Source organism: Biomphalaria glabrata, chromosome 5 (assembly GCF_947242115.1).
Source record: "Biomphalaria glabrata chromosome 5, xgBioGlab47.1, whole genome shotgun sequence".
Classification (NCBI taxonomy): Eukaryota; Metazoa; Mollusca; class Gastropoda; family Planorbidae; genus Biomphalaria; species Biomphalaria glabrata.
In genome coordinates this window covers 3818311-3839358 of record NC_074715.1, presented here as the reverse complement: position 1 = coordinate 3839358, position 21048 = coordinate 3818311, and the positions used below count along the sequence as shown (strand labels likewise).

The 21048-nt window shown below is 33.1% G+C and overlaps 1 protein-coding gene across 2 annotated transcripts in view; it reads left to right on the top strand.

Moving 5' to 3' along the window:
• LOC106076529 (uncharacterized) overlaps nt 1-7587 on the top strand; it is a 35619-nt gene extending 28032 nt beyond the window's left edge. For both annotated transcript variants that reach the window (XM_056029050.1, XM_056029049.1), the window contains exons 10-13: nt 1388-1522; nt 4306-4437; nt 5870-5968; nt 6550-7587. In XM_056029050.1, the coding sequence (XP_055885025.1) occupies nt 1388-1522; nt 4306-4437; nt 5870-5968; nt 6550-6980 (797 nt within the window). In that variant the 3' untranslated portion in view covers nt 6981-7587. The remainder of the gene's footprint in view (nt 1-1387; nt 1523-4305; nt 4438-5869; nt 5969-6549) is intronic.
• Nucleotides 7588-21048: the final 13461 nt, after the last annotated feature.

Below are 21048 nucleotides of genomic sequence, written 5' to 3'. Positions count from 1 at the left end.
TTATTAATAAAGAAGGGAACTATCGAATGTCGTCAAGCTAAATCTCCACGTCCATAAAATCTGCTTTTCTCTAAAGCCATCATAAATATTATGTTTACACTTTGTTCTTCCTCAAAGCCTAGTATTGTTTTTACTAGTCGCGTCATTTTCGAAGTCAAAATTTCCCTTATTTATGAAACAAACAACGAATTCTTTATCGTTCCATGACATCATTGACTTCGTTGAGGATTGAAGGGATTCAAAAGGTCAAAACATAATCTGGGGACAAATATCAATTAGGAAAACTAATTTTAAAAAAATGGTGTTTTCTATTGTTTCATTAGCAAGACTTCACTATTTTATGTAAATGGTAGCTGACTATTTTTAATTTAAATTTTATTGGGATTGTTATTTAGGAAAGCTTTGAGTTCATGTTAGACAACATTGCACTTAACCCTGGATTTTAAAAAAAAATTGAAATAGGGATTTTCTATACATATAAAAACAAAGTAGGCCTATTAATAATTAATTCTTAACTTCTTATATTCAATTTGTTTATATAGTGTCAGTCAAACTCTAGCAACCTAAAAATAATATTGTATACCCCTTCAGTCGTGAAGCGACTATGGATCATCTCAGGAACTTAGGAGTTTTCCTTCTCCCAGGTTTGTAACCAGTTATAGCTAACGAGCCCCTTCTTGCCCGAAGCTTTCTGGTTTAGGCGCCTACACCATGTCTTCTGTTAGTGAAAACAGTTCCGCAGAACTCAATATCTGGGCCTTGCGTGAAAGCCAGAAGTCGGACTGGTTGTAAGAGGGCATTGAAGCTGAGAAAAGGGTTGGGAGATAAAGAAGGGATATATGTGTGAATGTTGCCATGATCGCTTTTTAAATGCGTTTTAAAAAAGGTGAACTACCTGAATTCAGACTTCCGAGGTGAAGCCTGTTTACGTTAACGCCATTGCGCCAGGGAAATGACAATGAAAATAGATAATTTTATAGTTACATATTGCTAGTTTTTAAAAATAACGTTTTCTCTCTTCAAAGTATAAATGAGACTAATTCCATTAACTCTTTCTCTCCGTAATTATTTACCACATTCTGGTTGAATCAACGCTGGTATCGTCAGTTAGGAGAGAAAGAGTTAAGAAGCATTTGAGAGGAAGAAGATTGCTTATATTCATTACGACTTCCGGCAATAAAAAAATGTATGTGTGTGTGTATGTGTGTGTTTGTGTGTGTTTGTGTGTGTGTCTGTGTGTACAGAGGTTTGTTATCGCTACGTTTACTTAAAAAAAAAAAGAAATAAAAAGTAATTAGATAAATATTTTTTTTCTATGTGCAATCTATTTAATTGAAGGTTTTTTTAGTAAATTATTTAAACAATTATTATTTTTTTCATGAAATAGCGTGTAGCGTAACACATTTCGGTTCCAACTGCAGAGAAACCTGTTCTGCGCAATGTTCTCAAAATGTTTGTGATCCTCAAACTGGAAGATGTTTGACCTGCATACCAGGTTATAAAGGAGAATTTTGTAACATCAGTAAGTAAAGTCTTTTAATGTAAAGAGAACTATACACACGATAGAATGACGTAATAAAATTATAATAAAGGCTCTACGCAAATCCAGACTGGACCTGTATACAATAATATAAAATAATAATATAAAATATAATAATATAATAATATAAAATAATATAAAAAATTGCCCATAATATTAGTATTATAACCTTTCAACTAAATGAAAGAGAAAGCAAGATTTAAAAAAAAAAAAATATAGAAATAAAATTAAATAAAAAACAAAGCTTGTGTTGGATTAGTCATATATTACGTTTGTAATAGAGCTAGACTGAAAAAAAACAAATCTGTTTGATTTGAAACAAATTTAACAATTGCATGCGTGTATGCAATTTTATACGCTTGGCTTTCTCAATAATCTAGGATTCTATCACTTGTCTGGACCAGCTGAAAAAGGGTTGGGGGAGAAAGAAGAGCTATTTGTGTGAATGTTACCGCGATCGCTTTTTAATTGCATTAAAAAAAAGGTGAATGACCTGAATTTGAACACCAGGACTCGAGCCTTCTCGAAATTTTACATCCATATCACTTCGACAGGGAAGTGCTTATTAAAAAAGATAATTTTATAGTTATCTGTTGTTAGTTTCAAATTTAAAGCTTTCTCTCTACAAAGTATAACGGGGACTAATTCAACATATACCATGAAATACTATTTCTTTCTTTGTTTGATTTCAATAAAAAAAATTATCGCTAATAGCTAAACAAATATATATTTTTTAAATTGATTCTTGTTTTGTCATTAAAAGAAATAATTGTGGAAAAAGAGACATAGAAAATTAATGGAAAGATGAAAATGGTCACGTTTGTGGGGTGAGACTTCATATGTGTCATGGCAACAAGAATAGAGAAATCATAGATTTAGAACGAGATTTAGGAGTTTGAATAATTTAATTAAACAAAAACAAAAAAGAAGAACTACGTAATAAGTGTCATAAAAAACAACAAAGAGTAAGAACATAAGAGTGAAATACAAAGTCATAATAACAAACAACGTGATGGTGAGTATAAATTGGAAAAATGAGGGGGAAAATAGGGATTGAGATGATGAATTAAAGAAAAAAATTAAATAATGAAAAAAAGAGGAAGAAATCAGAACAGTGTAAAAAAACAAGAGAAAGTAGCAACTGTTTCATTATGTTTTGGTTTTATCTCCTTCTCACTCTCTTTTATTTTTTAAAAATATTTTTCATTCTTTTTATTTTATTTGTGCTTGTGTATATATAATTCAAAAAAAAACATATCATTTAGCAAAATCACATTTAAAAAAATGTTATCCGATCCAAAAACAACGACTATGCGACATATCTGTATATAGAATTATCTGTCACCACACCATGTGGGACACGCTAGCCGACTTTTTAACTCTTGATGAAAAAGTCATGAAAAGATAACTCTTTATTTCTGCAAGTCGGACTACAGTTACCCCAAGTAACTCTCTCGGCGACAGAGAGCGCGGTTCAGAAAAAAAAGGGAAGGGAGGGAGAGAGAGAGCAAGTCTCTACGTCGCCCAACAATGCGGGACAACTCGCATGCACGTCGACTCTCTAGGCATGCGCCTACAGTTGTTTGCCCAAACCCACCCCATTAGGCAACTGTGACTTTTAGGAAGTCTTCATTTATCACTATGCTACGCCGCCGGTTGGCTGGTTATTTATAGTGTACATGTTTTTAGGTGGTGCTACAAAGATTATGTCGTACACTAGGTTATTCTCTAAGAGACGCGACCTAGATAATGCTGAAGAGTAACCTACAAAGATGCATGTAAGTGGAATCTCAGGACTTCAGACATCAACTCTGCAAGGGTCTTTATCAGCAGCTGTGCAGATTAGGCCAGAACCGACCATATTTAAAAACGGAGTCAACGAATAAGCTAGCTGTGAAATTCATACTCTCCCGTCTTGACTACTGCAACGCCGTTCTAACAGGTGTACCTGATGACAGAATCGTCAAGCTGCAGTGAATGTAGAACAAAGCTTCACGAATCGTCCAACGGAAAATAAGACGAGATTCTGCCACTACACTCTTGTGCGCACTCCATTGGCTTCCTGTAAAAGCGAGAATCGACTACAAGGTGGCGACACTTTGTCACCAGTGTATCTACACTAAAGAAATGACCTTGTACCTTAGCGAACTGATCACTGCATATGTCCCTCAGAAAGCCCTGCGCTCTATGGATTCACCACTTCTAATGGTACCACGTTTCTCCTTCAAAAGTTACGGTCTGCGGGCTTTTTCAGTGCACGGACCAAAGGTTTGGAGTTTACCCCCCATTGATCTCTGACGACATGCTACACTACATTCAAGAAGATAATTAAGACCCATCTGTTTAAAACTTTTTTAGATTACTTTGTCATTTTAGGTCTCGTGGTTTTCTTTGTAATGTTATCACAGCACCTTGAGCCAAATTTATATATATATTTATATATATTATACAGCGCTCTATAAATTAAAGTGTCATTATTACGTGGGAGAAAATTGCTAAAGGTTATAAAGGTCATATAACAGATTTTTGTACTGATAAAAGCTATGAAGACCTGTTTTGAAAATGCAAAAGACTAACCTTTGAAAAAGGAAACATCTAAATGGGCTAGTTGTTAGTAACGTTATTACGTAACTTTAATGCAGATTTGTAGTGATTTTTTTTCTCATCCTTCAGTCGTAGTTATGTTGAACATTTTAGAAACATAATATTAGTTTACATTTATTTCGTTGATAAAATATTTTTTTCTTTTTATTTTTTCCACATAGTTTGTGATTCTAAATACTATGGTCAAAATTGCTCCAACATCTGTAGTACTTCATGTGTTGATCAAACTTGTGACCGTTATGACGGACATTGTTTGCGTTGTAACAAAACAATGTATGGGAGACAGTGTCTTGGTAGAGTTTTTAATTTTATTTTAAATCAAATATATTAGTATGTCAATCTTTCTCTCTCTCTCTCTCTCTCTTTTTTTCATATATATATAAAAATATATATATATATAAATATATATATATATATATATATATATATATATAGATAGATAGATAGATAGATAGATAGATAGATAGATAGATAGAGATATGGCATTTTACGTCTCGAGAGACGATCTTTTCCCTTTGCAACTTCTTGTGTGACTAAAGAGGCCAATCCTTGATACAAATTGGATAGATCCACATGGAGAGAGAGCTTAAAGGAAGGGTCACGGATTGCAGATGTCATACACAAAAGAAGCTGAAAGAAGGGTGAAAATGCAACGGCGCCTGGTGATTATATATGCCCAACCTGCGATATATATATTGAAAATATATTATTTAAAATTGTATTATTAACTTCAGTAACAACTCAACCCAATTTCAAGTTCTACAAATGTAAATGACCCTTATTGTTATGTTCTAATTCTCTTCTCAGCACTATTTAATATATATATATATATTCATAACTTGTATTACAAAACATTATACACAAAAAGCCAAACTTAAAGAGTGCGTTGTTGGGGTGCGTTGTGAAGTCCAACAACTTTTTACCTTAAGCAAGAAATATCGATGGCTAAAGTATAGTAGTTACAACAGGCGATAGTGTATTAATGGCACAATGACGAATTATGACATAGGTGCAATTAGATCTAGAATTTAGAGGAAACACAATATAAACTATTAAGTTAAATACTATTCTCAGTAAGTATACATTATGTACAGAACTACAAACAGATTACTGGCTTAGCAAAAGGCACAATGCCAGTGATACAAACCAAATAAGGCCCGTGGAGAGGGGTAGTGAGCAAAAACGATTGCGCGGGGCGAAAAACGTTATAATAACTTAAATAATATGGTGCAGAAAATAATGTGGTGCATAAACTAATGTGGTGCATAAACTAATGTGGTGCATAAACTAATGTGGTGCATAAACTAATATGGTGCATAAACTAATATGGTGCATAAACTAATATGGTGCATAAACTAATGTGGTGCATAAAATAGAGCAGAGTACGAAGTAAAAAAGTAAAGTTCCCCTTTCAGACCTTGTTGTCTATAGGGCAGATGATGTATACATCATCTGTTTCGAAGTACCTACTCAAAATGAACATGACTAGCGTCAATGTTGAAGTTTGAGAAAGACTTCTATAAGTAACTATTTAAAAGACTTTTTTTCTCAGTGTATTTAACAGGTTCTATTTTGATCAATAATACGTACTATTGGATATAAGCATATAATAAATAGGAATACAAAACTGCATATACATTAATTCAAATTAGTGTTAGGAGTCCTACATTAATTAAAATTATAAAAATAAAATATTTTTTTAAACACATTTTTTTTTTTTTTTAGAAAAATGTTCTAGTCGTTGCCTGAATGACTCATGTGACGTAAGTACTGGTAAATGTCTGGCCTGTAAGCCTGACTATGTCGGAGATTTTTGTGACAGAAGTAAGTTGTTATGAAATGTGATTTATCGTGTGTGTTTATGTTTTTTTTTATATCTTGTTATTAACATTTGTACATTTAGATAAACACAGCCTAAGCTGATCTGGTTTTTATATAACGTTGACATTATTATAAACTACATCGCCGTAACCCAACTAGAAGTTGATTCACAATATATTTTTTTAGTGTAAAAAATGGATCAGTCAGGATACTGTAGTGATAAAATTTTAGTTTCGTTGAAATTTTAGACCTGGAATAATGTTTACAATTATTAACAAAACGTATTATCAAATCTCCATCTCTCTCTCTCATTCTCGAAGCAACATAACACGTTATTTCTCCCACACACATTCTCGGATCAGGTTGAAACATCAAATTATTTACTGCACCTAACAAATCATACATTAATTTAAAAAATTTACCAACTAGTTAATTAATTCGTGATAAATTATTATTTGTTTGATCTCCAAAAGGGAAATAACTTCTATATTATTGAAAGATATAGTTGTAAATGTAAAGTTAGGCTAAGAAAAAAAAAAGATTTATATATTTTTTAATATATTTTTATTACATTGTTTTTATAGATCCAATGGACGTATATGTTGCTGTTGGCATTGCAGTTGGTGCAGCTACTGTTGTAGTTTTGTTGATAATGGCTGGTACAGTTGCTTACAAGAGACGAGTCCAACCAACAAAGCTAAAATCTGATGCTGGTATTGATAATGTCGCAAAGTCTCAAGAAAATGATCATTATGAAAGTATTCAAAATATAGACAGAAATGATTCTATTTCCATACATGATCATTATGACATAGATTCGAGCGAAAGTGACGGGAAACAGAAAGAGAACGAAAGTCAATATGAGACTGTCTCAAGTCAAAACCCATACGACAAGTTATCCTCAGATGTTGATGAGACCAGCAATGCACAATATGAGAAAGTGGCAAGCCCCAATCAGTATGAAAATTTTTCCAGAAAAAAACAATTGGGGCATTTTGCCATCAATGACAAATGATAAAAAGATGGTCTCTCGATTTTTTTAAACACAAAACGCTCTCAAAGATTTTTTGTTAATCATGCACATAGATATATAAAAAGTGTGTTAAGCACATCTTTCATAGTCTAAAAAGAACTACACAATCATTACCTATGAACTAAAAATGATTGCAAACTCAAAAATTTGCTTTGAAAATGCCTTGCGCTCCCGCGAAAAGCACTGCAATTGTTATTTATTTTGCACAATATACTTGATAACAACTTAGAATGTACACTCTTAATATATGTGCGCGTTGGCCTAGTGGCAGTCCTAGGCATCATAACTGATAGCCACAGGTTTTCTTGTAAAGACTGGGAGGTCCTTGAGTCAATTCTCATTTAATGGCTAAAGTAAAGGCTTTGTGATGGTTACATGACACCTTCGTAAACCATTTGCCATCAAAACGGAAGTGCTTTATATATAATTTGCTCATCGGGTACTTTTGTTTTATTTTATATTTTCAATATTGAATTAAGAAGTATTTTTAATGTAAGCGATGTACAAATCAAGAACTTTTTATTACAGAAGAGAAGCTCATACACAAACTTATACTTTCAATATAAAACAAACACACTCGATTTGTGCATTTAGTAATCGTTATTTTTTTTTTTTTTTTTTTTTTTTGGTGTGTACTATTAATAAAAAAAATATGATTTTCTTTATTTCCAATTTGACATAGGAATGCAATATGTTAAGAAGGTACATACCTTGTTAGATATGCTATAACAAATTTGTACAAATGTTCCTTCTTCTCTAGTGCTATTAAAACATGGAATGGGTTGCCTGAGCTAGCCAGAAAACCAATGACTTGACAGAATTTAAATCATTGGTTAACAATCATAACTTGATTGTCATAAGAACACGCGTAGGACGTAACCGTATTCTTTTTTGAAGTAACGTCTGTATTTCATATGATAAGATAAGAAACTGCGTAGATTGAGATGAGGGCTACTTATTGTTCCAAACTCCACACAAAGACAATGTCAGTAGGCTCTCTTTTTTTCCGAAATGCGGACTTCGATGGTTACTTTTTTTTTTTTTTGTCTCAAATGTGTGCCACTTCTGCAATGATAATAATTCTCCGGCTGTCTCTTTCAAAATATAATTTCTTCCAATGGGGTAGTTCCGGATCTCTTCTTAGTCACGTAGGTGTGTTGTTTACATTAAAAACCTCGTTGATTTCATTGTAATTTAAACATGAAAATAGTCTAGATCTAGACATTTTTAAGTAGTAAAAAGTATGTTACAATATCACTAACTAGCACTAACTCTAGATCTACATCTTATCATAGAAAAATATTTGATTATTGCCATGTATAAGACCACAGCCACGTAGCTTTTTATAAAGTAGGTCAGAGATTCGGAACTACCTCATTGTTCTATTTATTGCCATTGAGATAAATTGGCGCTTAAGCTAGTCTTTATTGCGTTACACTTCGTACACACCGTATAATACTTGAATAGAATATTGCATGAATTTTGAATGTGTATGTTTGAGATTTGATACCACTATTATCTTGTCTTTGTTGTTAAAGCTACGTTGCTCGTTGATTGAAGGGCAGACATGCTGTTATACAAGACGTCGCTCGTTGATTGAAGGGCAGACATGTTGTTATACAAGACCTCGCTCGTTGTTTGAAGGGCAGACATGTTGTTATACAAGACGTCGGCTCGTTGATTGAAGGGCAGACATGTTGTTATACAAGACGTTGCTCGTTGATTGAAGGGCAGACATGCTGTTATACAAGACGTTGCTCGTTGATTGAAGGGCAGACTGTTGATGGTCTATTTTGTTGATGAGTATATATATGTTACTGGTGCATGCGAGTCCATATGACACAACAACAGAATGAATCAAGAATATACTTAATAACGCAGGCTGATAACTTCAACAATTTAATAAACAATAAAAAGGGCACAGTCCTCTGTCGTCGCTAGCCTAGCGTCGTCCTCTTAGGCGTCTTGTCCGTTATTCTTCTTGTTCATAATCCTACTCTGTTCTTACTCGTCACATTACTTAGGAAAAACCCGATTCACATCAACTTCTACGCATCTTGTGTCATTACATATTTCCTCCCCCCTTTATCAAAAAAAAAAATTTTGTCAATTTTTTTTTTTTCAGTCTAAAACACTATCCCTACTGTCATGTCTGTACAATATATATGGCCAAAATTTTGGGGAAAGACAAAACAAACATATATCTTGATCTTGATGGACATCATCATGTTTCCCATCTTCATCAGTTCCTGGTGTCCATGTTTCTATGTCACAAAGTTCACCCTGTAGTTGAATGTTGACACCAAGAAAACAATATGTACAGTTCCAATACAGTTATTGGTAAGAAAATATCCGGTATACGGTGTTCTAATCATCACTCATGTCATTGACGATAAAATAGTATAGTCCAGTGTAATATTTTCACCAACCAATAGTACTAAGTCCATCAAGACATGTATATAGTCCCCATACGACGATGCCTTTGCTGACTCCATAGGCATAAAACAGAGTTTTTCAGAGTAAATACTGTCATTGGCTATATGTACAGGGTTGATCGCCTCACATCACACCAAACCTTTCCTGTCAGACAAAATGTAATATTTGTGTCACAACAGCTTTCCAAATTATTCTACCTAACTTTTTTGTTGGGTACCAATAAGTATATTTTCTCACCACTTACCATTTCCAAACTGACCTAGCCTTTTACTAATGGATGATAATGATTATATAAAAAAAAATAATGACTGTAGATGATCATACTTACTTTAATTTACACCTTTGACTTTAATTATTGAAATTTTTTTTTATATATATAATTATCTCCCTTGATTTAATAAAATTCCCAATTTATATTTTACTGAGTTATCTTCCTTTAAAGGAAATAAAATATAGTATTCATATATAAACAACTTATTCATACCCATTGACTAGAACATATACATATATATACATGCATAAACAAATCAAAATGAATAATCATTATTTACAATAGTTTATCTCACTGTAACTCTTCAAAGTATTTCCCTTTCTCATTAACATTGTCTTATGAGTGCCATACTATAGCATACAAATAAATATCATAACATATACAACTTATTTACAATCTAAAAGAACTCAACATGTTCATGCACTATACAATTAAACCATTGCTAGTATATATATCTATATATACTTATAAGTAAACCATCAAGAATTTACTTTCTCCAACTATATGTTCATGTACTATACAATTAAACCATTGCTGGTATATATATCTATATATACTTATAAGTAAACCATCAAGAATTTACTTTCTCCAACTATATTCTGCTTCTCCATTTCTTCTTTGGTAAGGTCCATATGACCTACAATTGTCCCTTGTACCCTGGTACTCATCAGAGTTACATCTTCTCTGAGGGTTCCCTCTATGATACTGTCTATCAAAGAAATTGCTATCAAAATTTCTGCCATACTCATAATGGTCAGATCTTCTATCTGAATAGTCACAACTTCTGCATTGCCTGGCCATATGTCCCTTTCTTTGACATTTAAAACAAATAATGTTTCTTCTCACTTTACCATAAGAATTTCTTTGTCTCATTTTGTATTCATGTCTTCTATTCCAGCTATCTATCTTTCTTTGAGTCAGTTCCTTTAGTCCATGTATATTGCCTAAAAGCAAATCATGAGACAATCCTGGTATTGCTAAACCTTTACAATAACCAGTATAAAATGGTGTTTCTAAGAAAACTTTACAGGCTTGATAGCGCTTGATACTGCCATCTATCAACCTTACTTTTTTCTCATAGCCTAATAAACAATCTGGTTTAACTAAGTTACTCCTAATTCCAACTGTACTGCATCCCGAATCTTTGACAAACCTCATAGGTTTCCCATTGATAAAACCAGAGTGTACTCTCACTCTGCTGGTTTCATCTTCTGCAAAATTTATTTCTTCTACACCCCAACAATAGTTCATCTCTTCTACTTCTTCATTATCACTACTTTCTCTGTCCCTATCATTGGTGAAATACACTCTACTTTTGTTATTTCTGTTTCTGTTCTCTTTAAACTCAACTTTCCTGCTCTGCTTTCTGTAACTGTCCCTATTTTCTGATCTATTGTAATTCACTTTTTTACAGTGTGCTGCAATATGTCCTCTACCTTGACAATTAAAACAGATGATCTCTCTATAGTCAGTATTATCTCTATTTCTATCATTTCTGCTCTCATGTCTATCTTTACTCTTAGTTTCTTTACTATATCCTACAAAATCAATGTGTTTCTTGTCTTTATTTGAAAATGAATTATTAGGATAAGCACTGCTGTAAGTTCTCATAATAATAACTATGTCCTCTAAAGTTTTTGGTTTTCTCTCTTTTATAAATGACTGTAACTGAGATTCACATTTGTTTGTAAAGTTATCTATCAAAATAAAGTTTTTAAGTCCTTCATAGCTTTGATCTATTTGCTCAAATGACATCCATTTACTGAAATAATCTTTTTCAAGATTTACTGTTGTTTGAGGATCTATCTGACTACTAGGAAAATTTTCAAAATATTTTTTCCTAAATGTACTGGCATTATGACCATAGGCATTAAGAAGCTCTTTCTTTAATATATCATAACTATTCTGAATGGTATGATCATGGTTCTGACAAATAGTTAATGCTTGACCTTGAACAAAATCAAGTAAGATTTGAGACCATTCATTTTCTCTTATGTTACAACTGCTCATTTTGATCTCAAAACGCTTTAAATAGTCTGAAATACTGTCTTTATCTTCTTGAAAGGGCTGCATTTTCTTTTTCAGCCAATGATTAGTACTTTGATTATCCCTATTTTCATTCATGTTATTACCATTACTTGTACTATTACTATTGTTTATGTTTTCACTCTGAACAGTAGGTCTATCATTTGTGTTTTGTTTTTTCAATTCAGCATCTAACCTCAATTTCTCTAAATCATATTGTAATTTCCTATCTGCTTCTTCTTTTATTAATTGTGCTTCCCTATCCTTTTCTTTCTCTCTACGCTCTGTTTCTTCTCTTCTTTCTTTATCTATTCTATCTCTCTCTATTGTCACCATTTGCTGTACATAGCTAGTTAGGTCCTTTCCTTTAAGTTCTAGCTGTTTAGCCTCAGCAATAATTTGCTGGCGAAAAGTCTCCATATAATCAAAGTTTGGAGCTGTTGCCATTATGCTTATTTTATTTTAAACAATGTCTCAATATAGTTTTGATATGGCCTCCCTATTGGCCTAAATATCACAATTTAGTTTTCACAAAAACTCACTTTCAAATACTTCTTGTAATATATATATATTTAAATACCTTTGCTCAATGTTATATTAACAAATATTACCTCAGTGGACTTACTCACAGCCACAATACTTGAATACAACTCCAAATTTTATATCACCTTAATTCAGTGGACTTACTTTAGGCCACATAAACAAATATCATATATATACTTTTATCAATACCTCAATACTTAATTCAATGGACTTACTTCTTGCCAATAAATACCCCTAGGACTATTCTAGTCACTAGTCTAGATTCAATACAACTTCAAATAGATAAATCAATATTATACCTCCAACAGTAAATCACAATCCAGTGATACTGACAAAAATTTTATTCTAACCAATTAGACTGTGTTTAAACACATCTATAAAATAATGTCAACCGATTAATCGGGACAAAAGATCTATATATAAATAATTACTCCTTAGACTCAGTTGTCTTCAGGATAAAATAGATCTAAGGCTCTCATAGGTATAACAATTTAGTTAATACCTGGAAACAATCTAGAATTTATAATCTAGATTAAACGTGGCTTACCTTATCTACTTAAGATAAAATTAATAATATATAATAAGAATAATGTAAAATAAACATAAGACACAAAAAAATAAATCTATTCTAATGAGATGAGACTTTTTAGAGGAAGTATACACTGAAAGAGACAAATAAAGATGACTTCACCTGACTTCTAAAAAAAAATAAAATGTACGTGGATACGAACAAAACAAGACAATCTAAACAATCATCGAGACTTTATTAAATGGAGCAGGTCCACTTTCTAATGTGTCCTATAATGACGCCCTTATCAGGCAACCTGCTCTTAACAAAGATCTACTGTCCCTAATAGACTTAATTTAATAATAATGGAGAGAAAAAATAAACTTATCTTTAGTTAGATCCCCTTTGTTCAGTCCACGGAGCTACAACGGTCAGTTCCACACAAGTTCCCCACTGTCTTAGTCTTAGGCAAGGCAAGGTGTGCTCCCACAAAGGCTATTCGACAGGCAGTACTGAGTTAGGCCAATCTCTCCTGGTGCTGCCACAGTATGGTACGGTTCTCAGATAAAGTCCTCTGGTAGGGTTCCAAGGTTCCGGTTCCACTTGATGATCTGTTGGTGCTGGCTTCTGTCTTCAGGTCAGGAACATAAGTCAATACTGAGACAAGCTGGTGGTGCTGTCTCAAGAGAGGTAAAAAAAAATGATTAAGTCCAACTCTCTCTTTTGATGAATATAAATTAGTCAACTTTACAAGTTGAATAGATGGTCACGCAGTGTGGTAGTAGGGTATACCATCACTCGTGTGTAGATTAGATTGTAAGCTCAGCAACACTGCAACAGTCAATTAATAGCTTGAAAAACAAACCTGACAAGGTGACTCGATCCAACGGTCAGCTTGTAGATACTAGATATGTAGACTCAGATGACTTTCCGTACTCACAATAAACAGATAAACCTGACAAAATGAGGTATCTTCACTCTTGAGTAGTCTTGAGGTATATATATTTAGATAGAGGTATACTGACGACGGACTGCCCTAGATCACTTACACGGACGAAATAGTTCTGGATTCAGACACAATAGATATAGTCAATATAGATCTATATATAGATCCAGGTTCAATCTAAAAATATCTAACCTGGCTGACAAAGCTAGACGCTGGTAACGGTTTCGAATTTTCTCTAATAGAAAGTCTAGATCCACTGGAACAAAGATGCCAAAATCCAGCTGCAGTCCAGATAATTAGCACAGACGTAGGGTAGATCTAGTAGAAACAAACGAATGTTAATCCAGTACTTCTCCAGTGTACTTCGCCAAGTGTAGAATTGTAGATAGATATATCCAGAACACGAAGTTAACTAGATTGTAGATCAAAATGACGCCCTGGCCGTCGTGGGTCGCCACATCTGTTGATGGTCTATTTTGTTGATGAGTATATATATGTTACTGGTGCATGCGAGTCCATATGACACAACAACAGAATGAATCAAGAATATACTTAATAACGCAGGCTGATAACTTCAACAATTTAATAAACAATAAAAAGGGCACAGTCCTCTGTCGTCGCTAGCCTAGCGTCGTCCTCTTAGGCGTCTTGTCCGTTATTCTTCTTGTTCATAATCCTACTCTGTTCTTACTCGTCACATTACTTAGGAAAAACCCGATTCACATCAACTTCTACGCATCTTGTGTCATTACAAGACATGTTGTTATACAAGACGTCGCTCGTTGATTGAAGGGCAGACATGTTGTTATACAAGACGTCGCTCGTTGATTGAAGGGCAGACATGTTGTTATACAAGACGTCGCTCGTTGATTGATAGTCAAATTAGGTATAAGGTCGTTCCTGTATCCTTCTTTTTGTATACTTTATGCCGCATCCAAAATTGCTAGAACCTCGTTTAAGGAACCATGGTATGAAAGGCCAGTGCCGAACAAAAGTTATTAATAGTGTTAGATTCGGGGCCAGTTTTAGGTATTAGCAAGTGTTAGAATGCGGACGTACTGAAACAATGTAGCGTGCTGTCGAATTGTTTACTGATTACTAGGCTCAAGAGTGTCCAGTTGTGTTGAGCCGGAATGTGGCTTCCTTTCGCACAAGGGGCAAAATGTATAGTTAAAAAACTAAATAATTATTAATTTAAAAACCACTGTAATACAGTATATTTTGTTACTCATAAACCAGTGGCTTTTTATTATTGTTAATAAATAAATTCTGCTTCGATAGTTTATAAATAGATGACAAATTTATGAAGTATTTTTGTACAAATTTTTGCCACTATTAAAACCATTGTAAACTCTATTTCATACTTGTTTTTTTTTTATCATCTTGTCCTGTAGACAGACTTGCACAGTTACCTACAAATTTTGCCAGATCCAGCGCAATAATGCTTTATTAATGGTTTCAGACTCTCACATCAAATTTGATTAGTAGAGTTTGAAAAAGTGATGCAATTTCATGTCTGATTAGTTTACTTTGAGATTTATAATATTTAACTTTAACTTTTGAACGATCAGCGATGCCCAGCGATTGTCGTGCGCGCTTGAAGTTTCTTTTCATGTTCAATAGGTGTGTTTTAATGTTTAGAAAGTAGTTTGTATTAGGCGCGTTTTGTTGTCAAGAATACTGTGTGTTTACGTCACCCTTAATTGCTGTATTACCTTTGCAGTGGAGAGAACCTTTTTTAGCTGGTGTTGTGTGTGTGACTTATAACATGTAATGTAGATTATTTGATATTTGATTCAATTGAATGATGACATTGATGTACATGTTAATGTAGACCAGTGATTCCCAAAGTGGTCTATATAGACCCCCAGGGGTCTATGAAGACTTCCAAGGGGTCCACGAATTGTAAAAATAAATTGGGGGTCTGTGAGGTGTTCATGGGGGTCTACGATAACAGATTTCATTTAAACAGGTCGTGGCTTAAAATAATTTTTACAACCCATTAATGTAATTCTTTCATACACAAATATATGATTTGTACCTTCGTTAATCTTTTAAATATTTATCCTGCTATTCAAACGAAAAATTGTTGTATTAAATGTCAATGCTTATTTAAATAGCTTCATTTTGTCTACATGTAACTATATTTAACAAAAAGAATTTAGACTGTACAGCATTGATTATTTAAAATTCATTAAATTGGGATTCATTCCTTCCTTGTCAAACAAGCGGTTGCCTAAGTGCCTTTTTTAAAGATGATTTGAAACCAATTACACTGGAGCAGTGATGCCCAAACTACGGCCCGCGGGCCAGATCCGGCCCGCGACGTGGTTCTAACCGGCCCCTCCAAAACAGCACAAAAAGAAGAAAATGAAAAAAATATATATTACAAAAAGGTTGAAAAATGTATTTTCTCTATGTTAGGACTCTCACGTTTCCTTGGATGTATTTCATACTAGAATCTATTGTCTTGTTAGTTATTTATGTTCATTTTTTATTCTATAAGAACACAGGTTGTAGGTGTTTTTGGCGACAAGAATTGACAGTTATTTTAGAGTCCTGGACGAGTCTTGAGCTAGCCGTGTCCTTGACATCTCATGTGCGTAATGCAGCGCATCTTTTCTTCATTTTGGTTCGGGTACTTCTGACATCAACATGATTGGTGCCATTCCATGTAACATTTGTGCGTTAATGACATGGGAATGTCGAAGAATTGGATGTTAAAACTTAAAACAAGTGGACAAATCTTTATTAAATCTAAATTAACAAGACAACATGTTTGATTTTTACAGAGAGTGTGGCTGTTTTAAAGAACATAACATAAAAAGACATCCTAAAACAAACCATTACAAAAATATGGTGGCATTGTTGGCTTGAGCCGCTAAGAAAAAAAGAGTCGCTAAGTTAAGTCTAGAGTTGACCGATTGACACAAATATTTACCAGGAAATAAAGAAAATGAGTCGGCTGTAATGGAGGCTACCGAGTTGCTCATATTTTAAGAAGAGAATTGAAGCATTAAAAAGTGCTTGCTATCAGTGATGGAATAAAATCGGCCTGAAAGAAAAATGTAGAAGCTGTCAACCAGGCATGACAATTACAAAACTATTGGACGATGTTGGTGAAAATCTCCATTTAAAACTAAATGACATAACAAGAGATTTTGAAATCATTTCTATTGCCGCTTAGGATTGACACCAACTGGAACTGATTGACTTAGAACGCCAGACTTCCATGCAGACATTTCGAGCAATACAGACAATAGATTTCTACACCATGTTGTATACATAAACCTGCACATTTCCGAAAACAATTACTGAGTATGATCACTATGTTTAGAAGCACTTAATTTAGTAGAAAAACTTTTTTCAGTTACAAGACGACTATAACCCTTGTTACATAATTGACTTATGGCTGTAAGTAGGTTTTCTGCATCCACGGGATTGTGATAAGACTATTTAAAATGCTTTAGTCACTGTTTCATTTTTTTTATCTTTTCATTAATGTGGCCCGCGACACGAGTGTCGGAAATTAAAATGGCCCGCATTCTGTATAAGGTTGGGCACCACTGCACTGGAGGATCATCTGAGACAATGCCACACTGACAAAATAGATAAAGATTTGAAAAACTTTTGAACACTAAAAGATAAAGTTTAGAATAGAACCACAAAATCTCTCTTCCACATCATAAAAGAGAAGTTGATGGTTTGTGAGAGTCTTGCAATATCTCTTTCATCATCATTATCTCTTTACTTATAGCAAAATATGGATAACATTATAAGATAACAACATTGATTTTACCAGTCGTTGTAGTTTTAAACACTCTTTTACACAATCCTACGTCCGAGATTAATAAAAGAATTTCTTTTATCAACACTACAATTCAAGGGCACATTGGTGGCATGAGTTATAAAATTAAAAGTTTCTGTAGTAATTCTTTGCAAACGATATATATACAGTTTGTGATTGGATTCTGACAGGGTATAGTGCTGTGAGCTGCAAACTGCATAAGGGTCGTCGGCTCCATATTTTTCCTCAGGCTTGACCCACAAAACCTTTCTCTTGTTTGGGTATAGTTGCAACTTGCAAGGCAGCAGAGTTTTGAATTCAGTTTTCCTTCTGCTAGGTGCGTAGCCCTTCCTGCTCGAAGCTTAGTTGTTTAGGCGCCAGTTACTTGCCTTCGCCCCTTCTCCTCTTAGTGGAAACAATTCCGCGCAACCACACGTGGTGGATTAAGAAAGACACAAGAAACTATATTTTGAGAAAACTTTTGCAATGATTCTTAAGGCAAATTAATTAAAATTAATGTTTCAAGGACTACTTCATAGAACAATAATCTCTATATGAAACATAATATCCGTAGCAATGGGTGATAAACCTGAAAAAACACATTTCCAGTGTGTTTGGTAATAAAAGCAATACACATTAATTGTTATTTTAATTAGTTTAAATTTGAATCTTTTCATTAAAAAGATATATCTCTATAACTTCATATGTAGCTTTGAATTACTTTTCACTCTTCAATATACTACAGCTAGAAATAAGTTTTTAAAATGTTGATAAATTTGCAAACATTTGCAAGTTAAGCAGGGTGTCTACCGAAAACCAGAAAGCATGGCAAGGGGTCTACGAGACAAAAAAGTTTGGGAACCACTGATGTAGACCCTAGTAGATTTAGAAGTAGTCTAAATAATTATTACTAACTCACAGTCTGGATTGCGGTCCGAACACACATATATATTAATGAAATGAGTTGATAAGACTTCTAGAACTTGAAGATATCAGATGTCAACAGTCCTAAGTTCACGTCTTGTGACGCCATAAGAGTAAGAGTTCGATTTTTAAACTGTCATCCTCCCATATTTCCTCTTCCGTCTAAAATAAAGTTCTATTTAAAGTCACGTCGCTCATAAGGAAATCCCCGATAAAACTAAATATATAACATATTTCCTCCCCCCCCCCCTTTATAAAAAAAAAATGTCAATCAATTTTTTCTGTCCAGACTTTCCTACTGTGTAAGTCTATACAATTTACATGGCCAAGGGGAAGACAATACAAACATATATCTTGTGCTGTGTGATGTACCAATTCCTCCATCCAAGTTTTCAGAGTAATACTTCATTAAAAGTCAATTCACACAATACAATTTCATTAGTTTCCTAACATTGTTCATAATCCAATTGAAAGTTTACAATCAGTACTGCATAAAACATGAAGTTTCATCACAATAAGTCAACTAACAGTCAACACTCTGAGCACTGAGTGGCGACTGTGACATACAACACAATTTATACCTGTAAACAAAATACAATACTGTACAAATTAAATTGTTAAATATTTACAACCTAACTCTTTTCAGGGCATCAATAAGTATAACCTCTCTCCACTTACCCTTTTCCAAAAATGAACTAACTTTTAGTTGATGAATGATGATGATATATATAAAAAAATATTTTGCTGAAAATAAATATACTTACTTTAAAAAAATGATTGTTTGACTTCCATGAGTATAACTCAAACTTATCTCCCCTGATTTATAAAATAAACATTTACTGCATTATCTCCCTTTTTAACAAAATAACAATACTTCTTATTCATGCCCTTAACTAGTACATGCTAAAATTATTATTCTTGAAGTATTAAAAACCATCTATATAGTCTTCCATTCTTAACACTTTTTTTCTTGCATAAACTTCAAAGGTTTATGATCACATAATAATACAAATCTGTCTCCTATAATTTAACTTTCTAATTTAGTAACCACCCACTCAATAGCTAGGGCCTCCCTTTCTATTACACTGTATTTCCTTTCAGCATCTGATAACTTTCTGCTAACATAAATTATAGGATGTAGTTTTTCATGTTGTTGCATAAGGCAACCTCCTATAGCATCACCAGAAGCATCAGTAGTAACAAAAAATATTTTACTCATGTCTGGTAATCTTAGTATTAAATCTGAAGAAAAAAATGTCCTTAATCCTGTCTATTGCTTTAATACATTTTAAATTACATATTACTTTCCTAGGCTGTCCCTTCTTTAATAAATCATTTAAAGGATTAACTATATCAGCTAAATTTGGCACATACTAATAGTTTATCATTCCTAAAATAGATTTCATTTGTTTCTTAGTTGTTGGTATCTCAATATTCAAGATTTTTTTAACATTATCTTCAATAGGACAAATAGTATTATCTTTAACTTTGTGACCCAAAAATGTTATTTCATCTAATCCTATTTCTACCTTCTCTGCCTGTACAGTTAAACCATGGTCTTTAAGTAATTTAAATATTTCTCCTTTTACATGCTATTCCCAACTTTCATGAAAAATACTAATGTCATCCAGATAACAAATTACATTTTGTCTGTGACCAATTACAATATTCATCATTCTATTGAATGTAGCAGGAGCATTTACAAGTCCAAAACTCATAAAATTACACTGAAATGTACCATATGGAGTAATGAAAGCTGTGAATGGTTTAGCGTTATCAGTTAAAGGAATTTGACTATATCGGTTTGTTAAATCTAGTTTAGTAAATACTTTTGCATTAGCTAACTTATGTACTATATCATCCATATTAGGCATAGGATATGGATCAAATTCATTGATCTTATTCAATTGTCTGTAATCTACACATAATCTAATATCACAATTTTTTTCCTTTGATATCAAAATGGGTGATGCATAAGCTGATGTTGATGGCTCAATTATCCCTAACTTTAACAAATTATCTATTTCATTCTTTACTTTTTCCTGAAGATGCAAAGGAACTCTATAAGGTTTCATGTAAACATGTCTATCACTAGTTAATTTAACTTCATGTTTAATTACAAGCTAGAAAAAAATTCTTTAAAATCCTTAATTACATTTAACATGTCCTTTGCCCTTTTTGGTGATAAATTATCCAACTTAGGTTTCTCCCATGTTTGATCATTTTAGTTTGTAATATAGGAATGTTTTTAACATCATTGTCATTGTTTTCCTCATTTATCACTACAAGTAAACACTCATCTATTTTATTATCATCTATGTCTAAGTTCTGTTTTTGAATTTCTTCTCTTTCTTTGAATAACTTTAAATTATTAATATGATAAGTCTTAATTTTGCCATTCATGTTTATCCTATAATTTACATCACTTGTTTTTTCTGTAACTACAAAAGGACCTTTCCATTGATTTCCTAATCAATTTTTTAAATCTACAACTAATAATAATACTTTATCCCCCTCCTGTAATGTTCTCAACTTTCTGTTCACATTAATGTTTTCATGTGCCATTTGTTTATATTTCTTGTAATTGTCATATGCCTCTTTCCATATTTG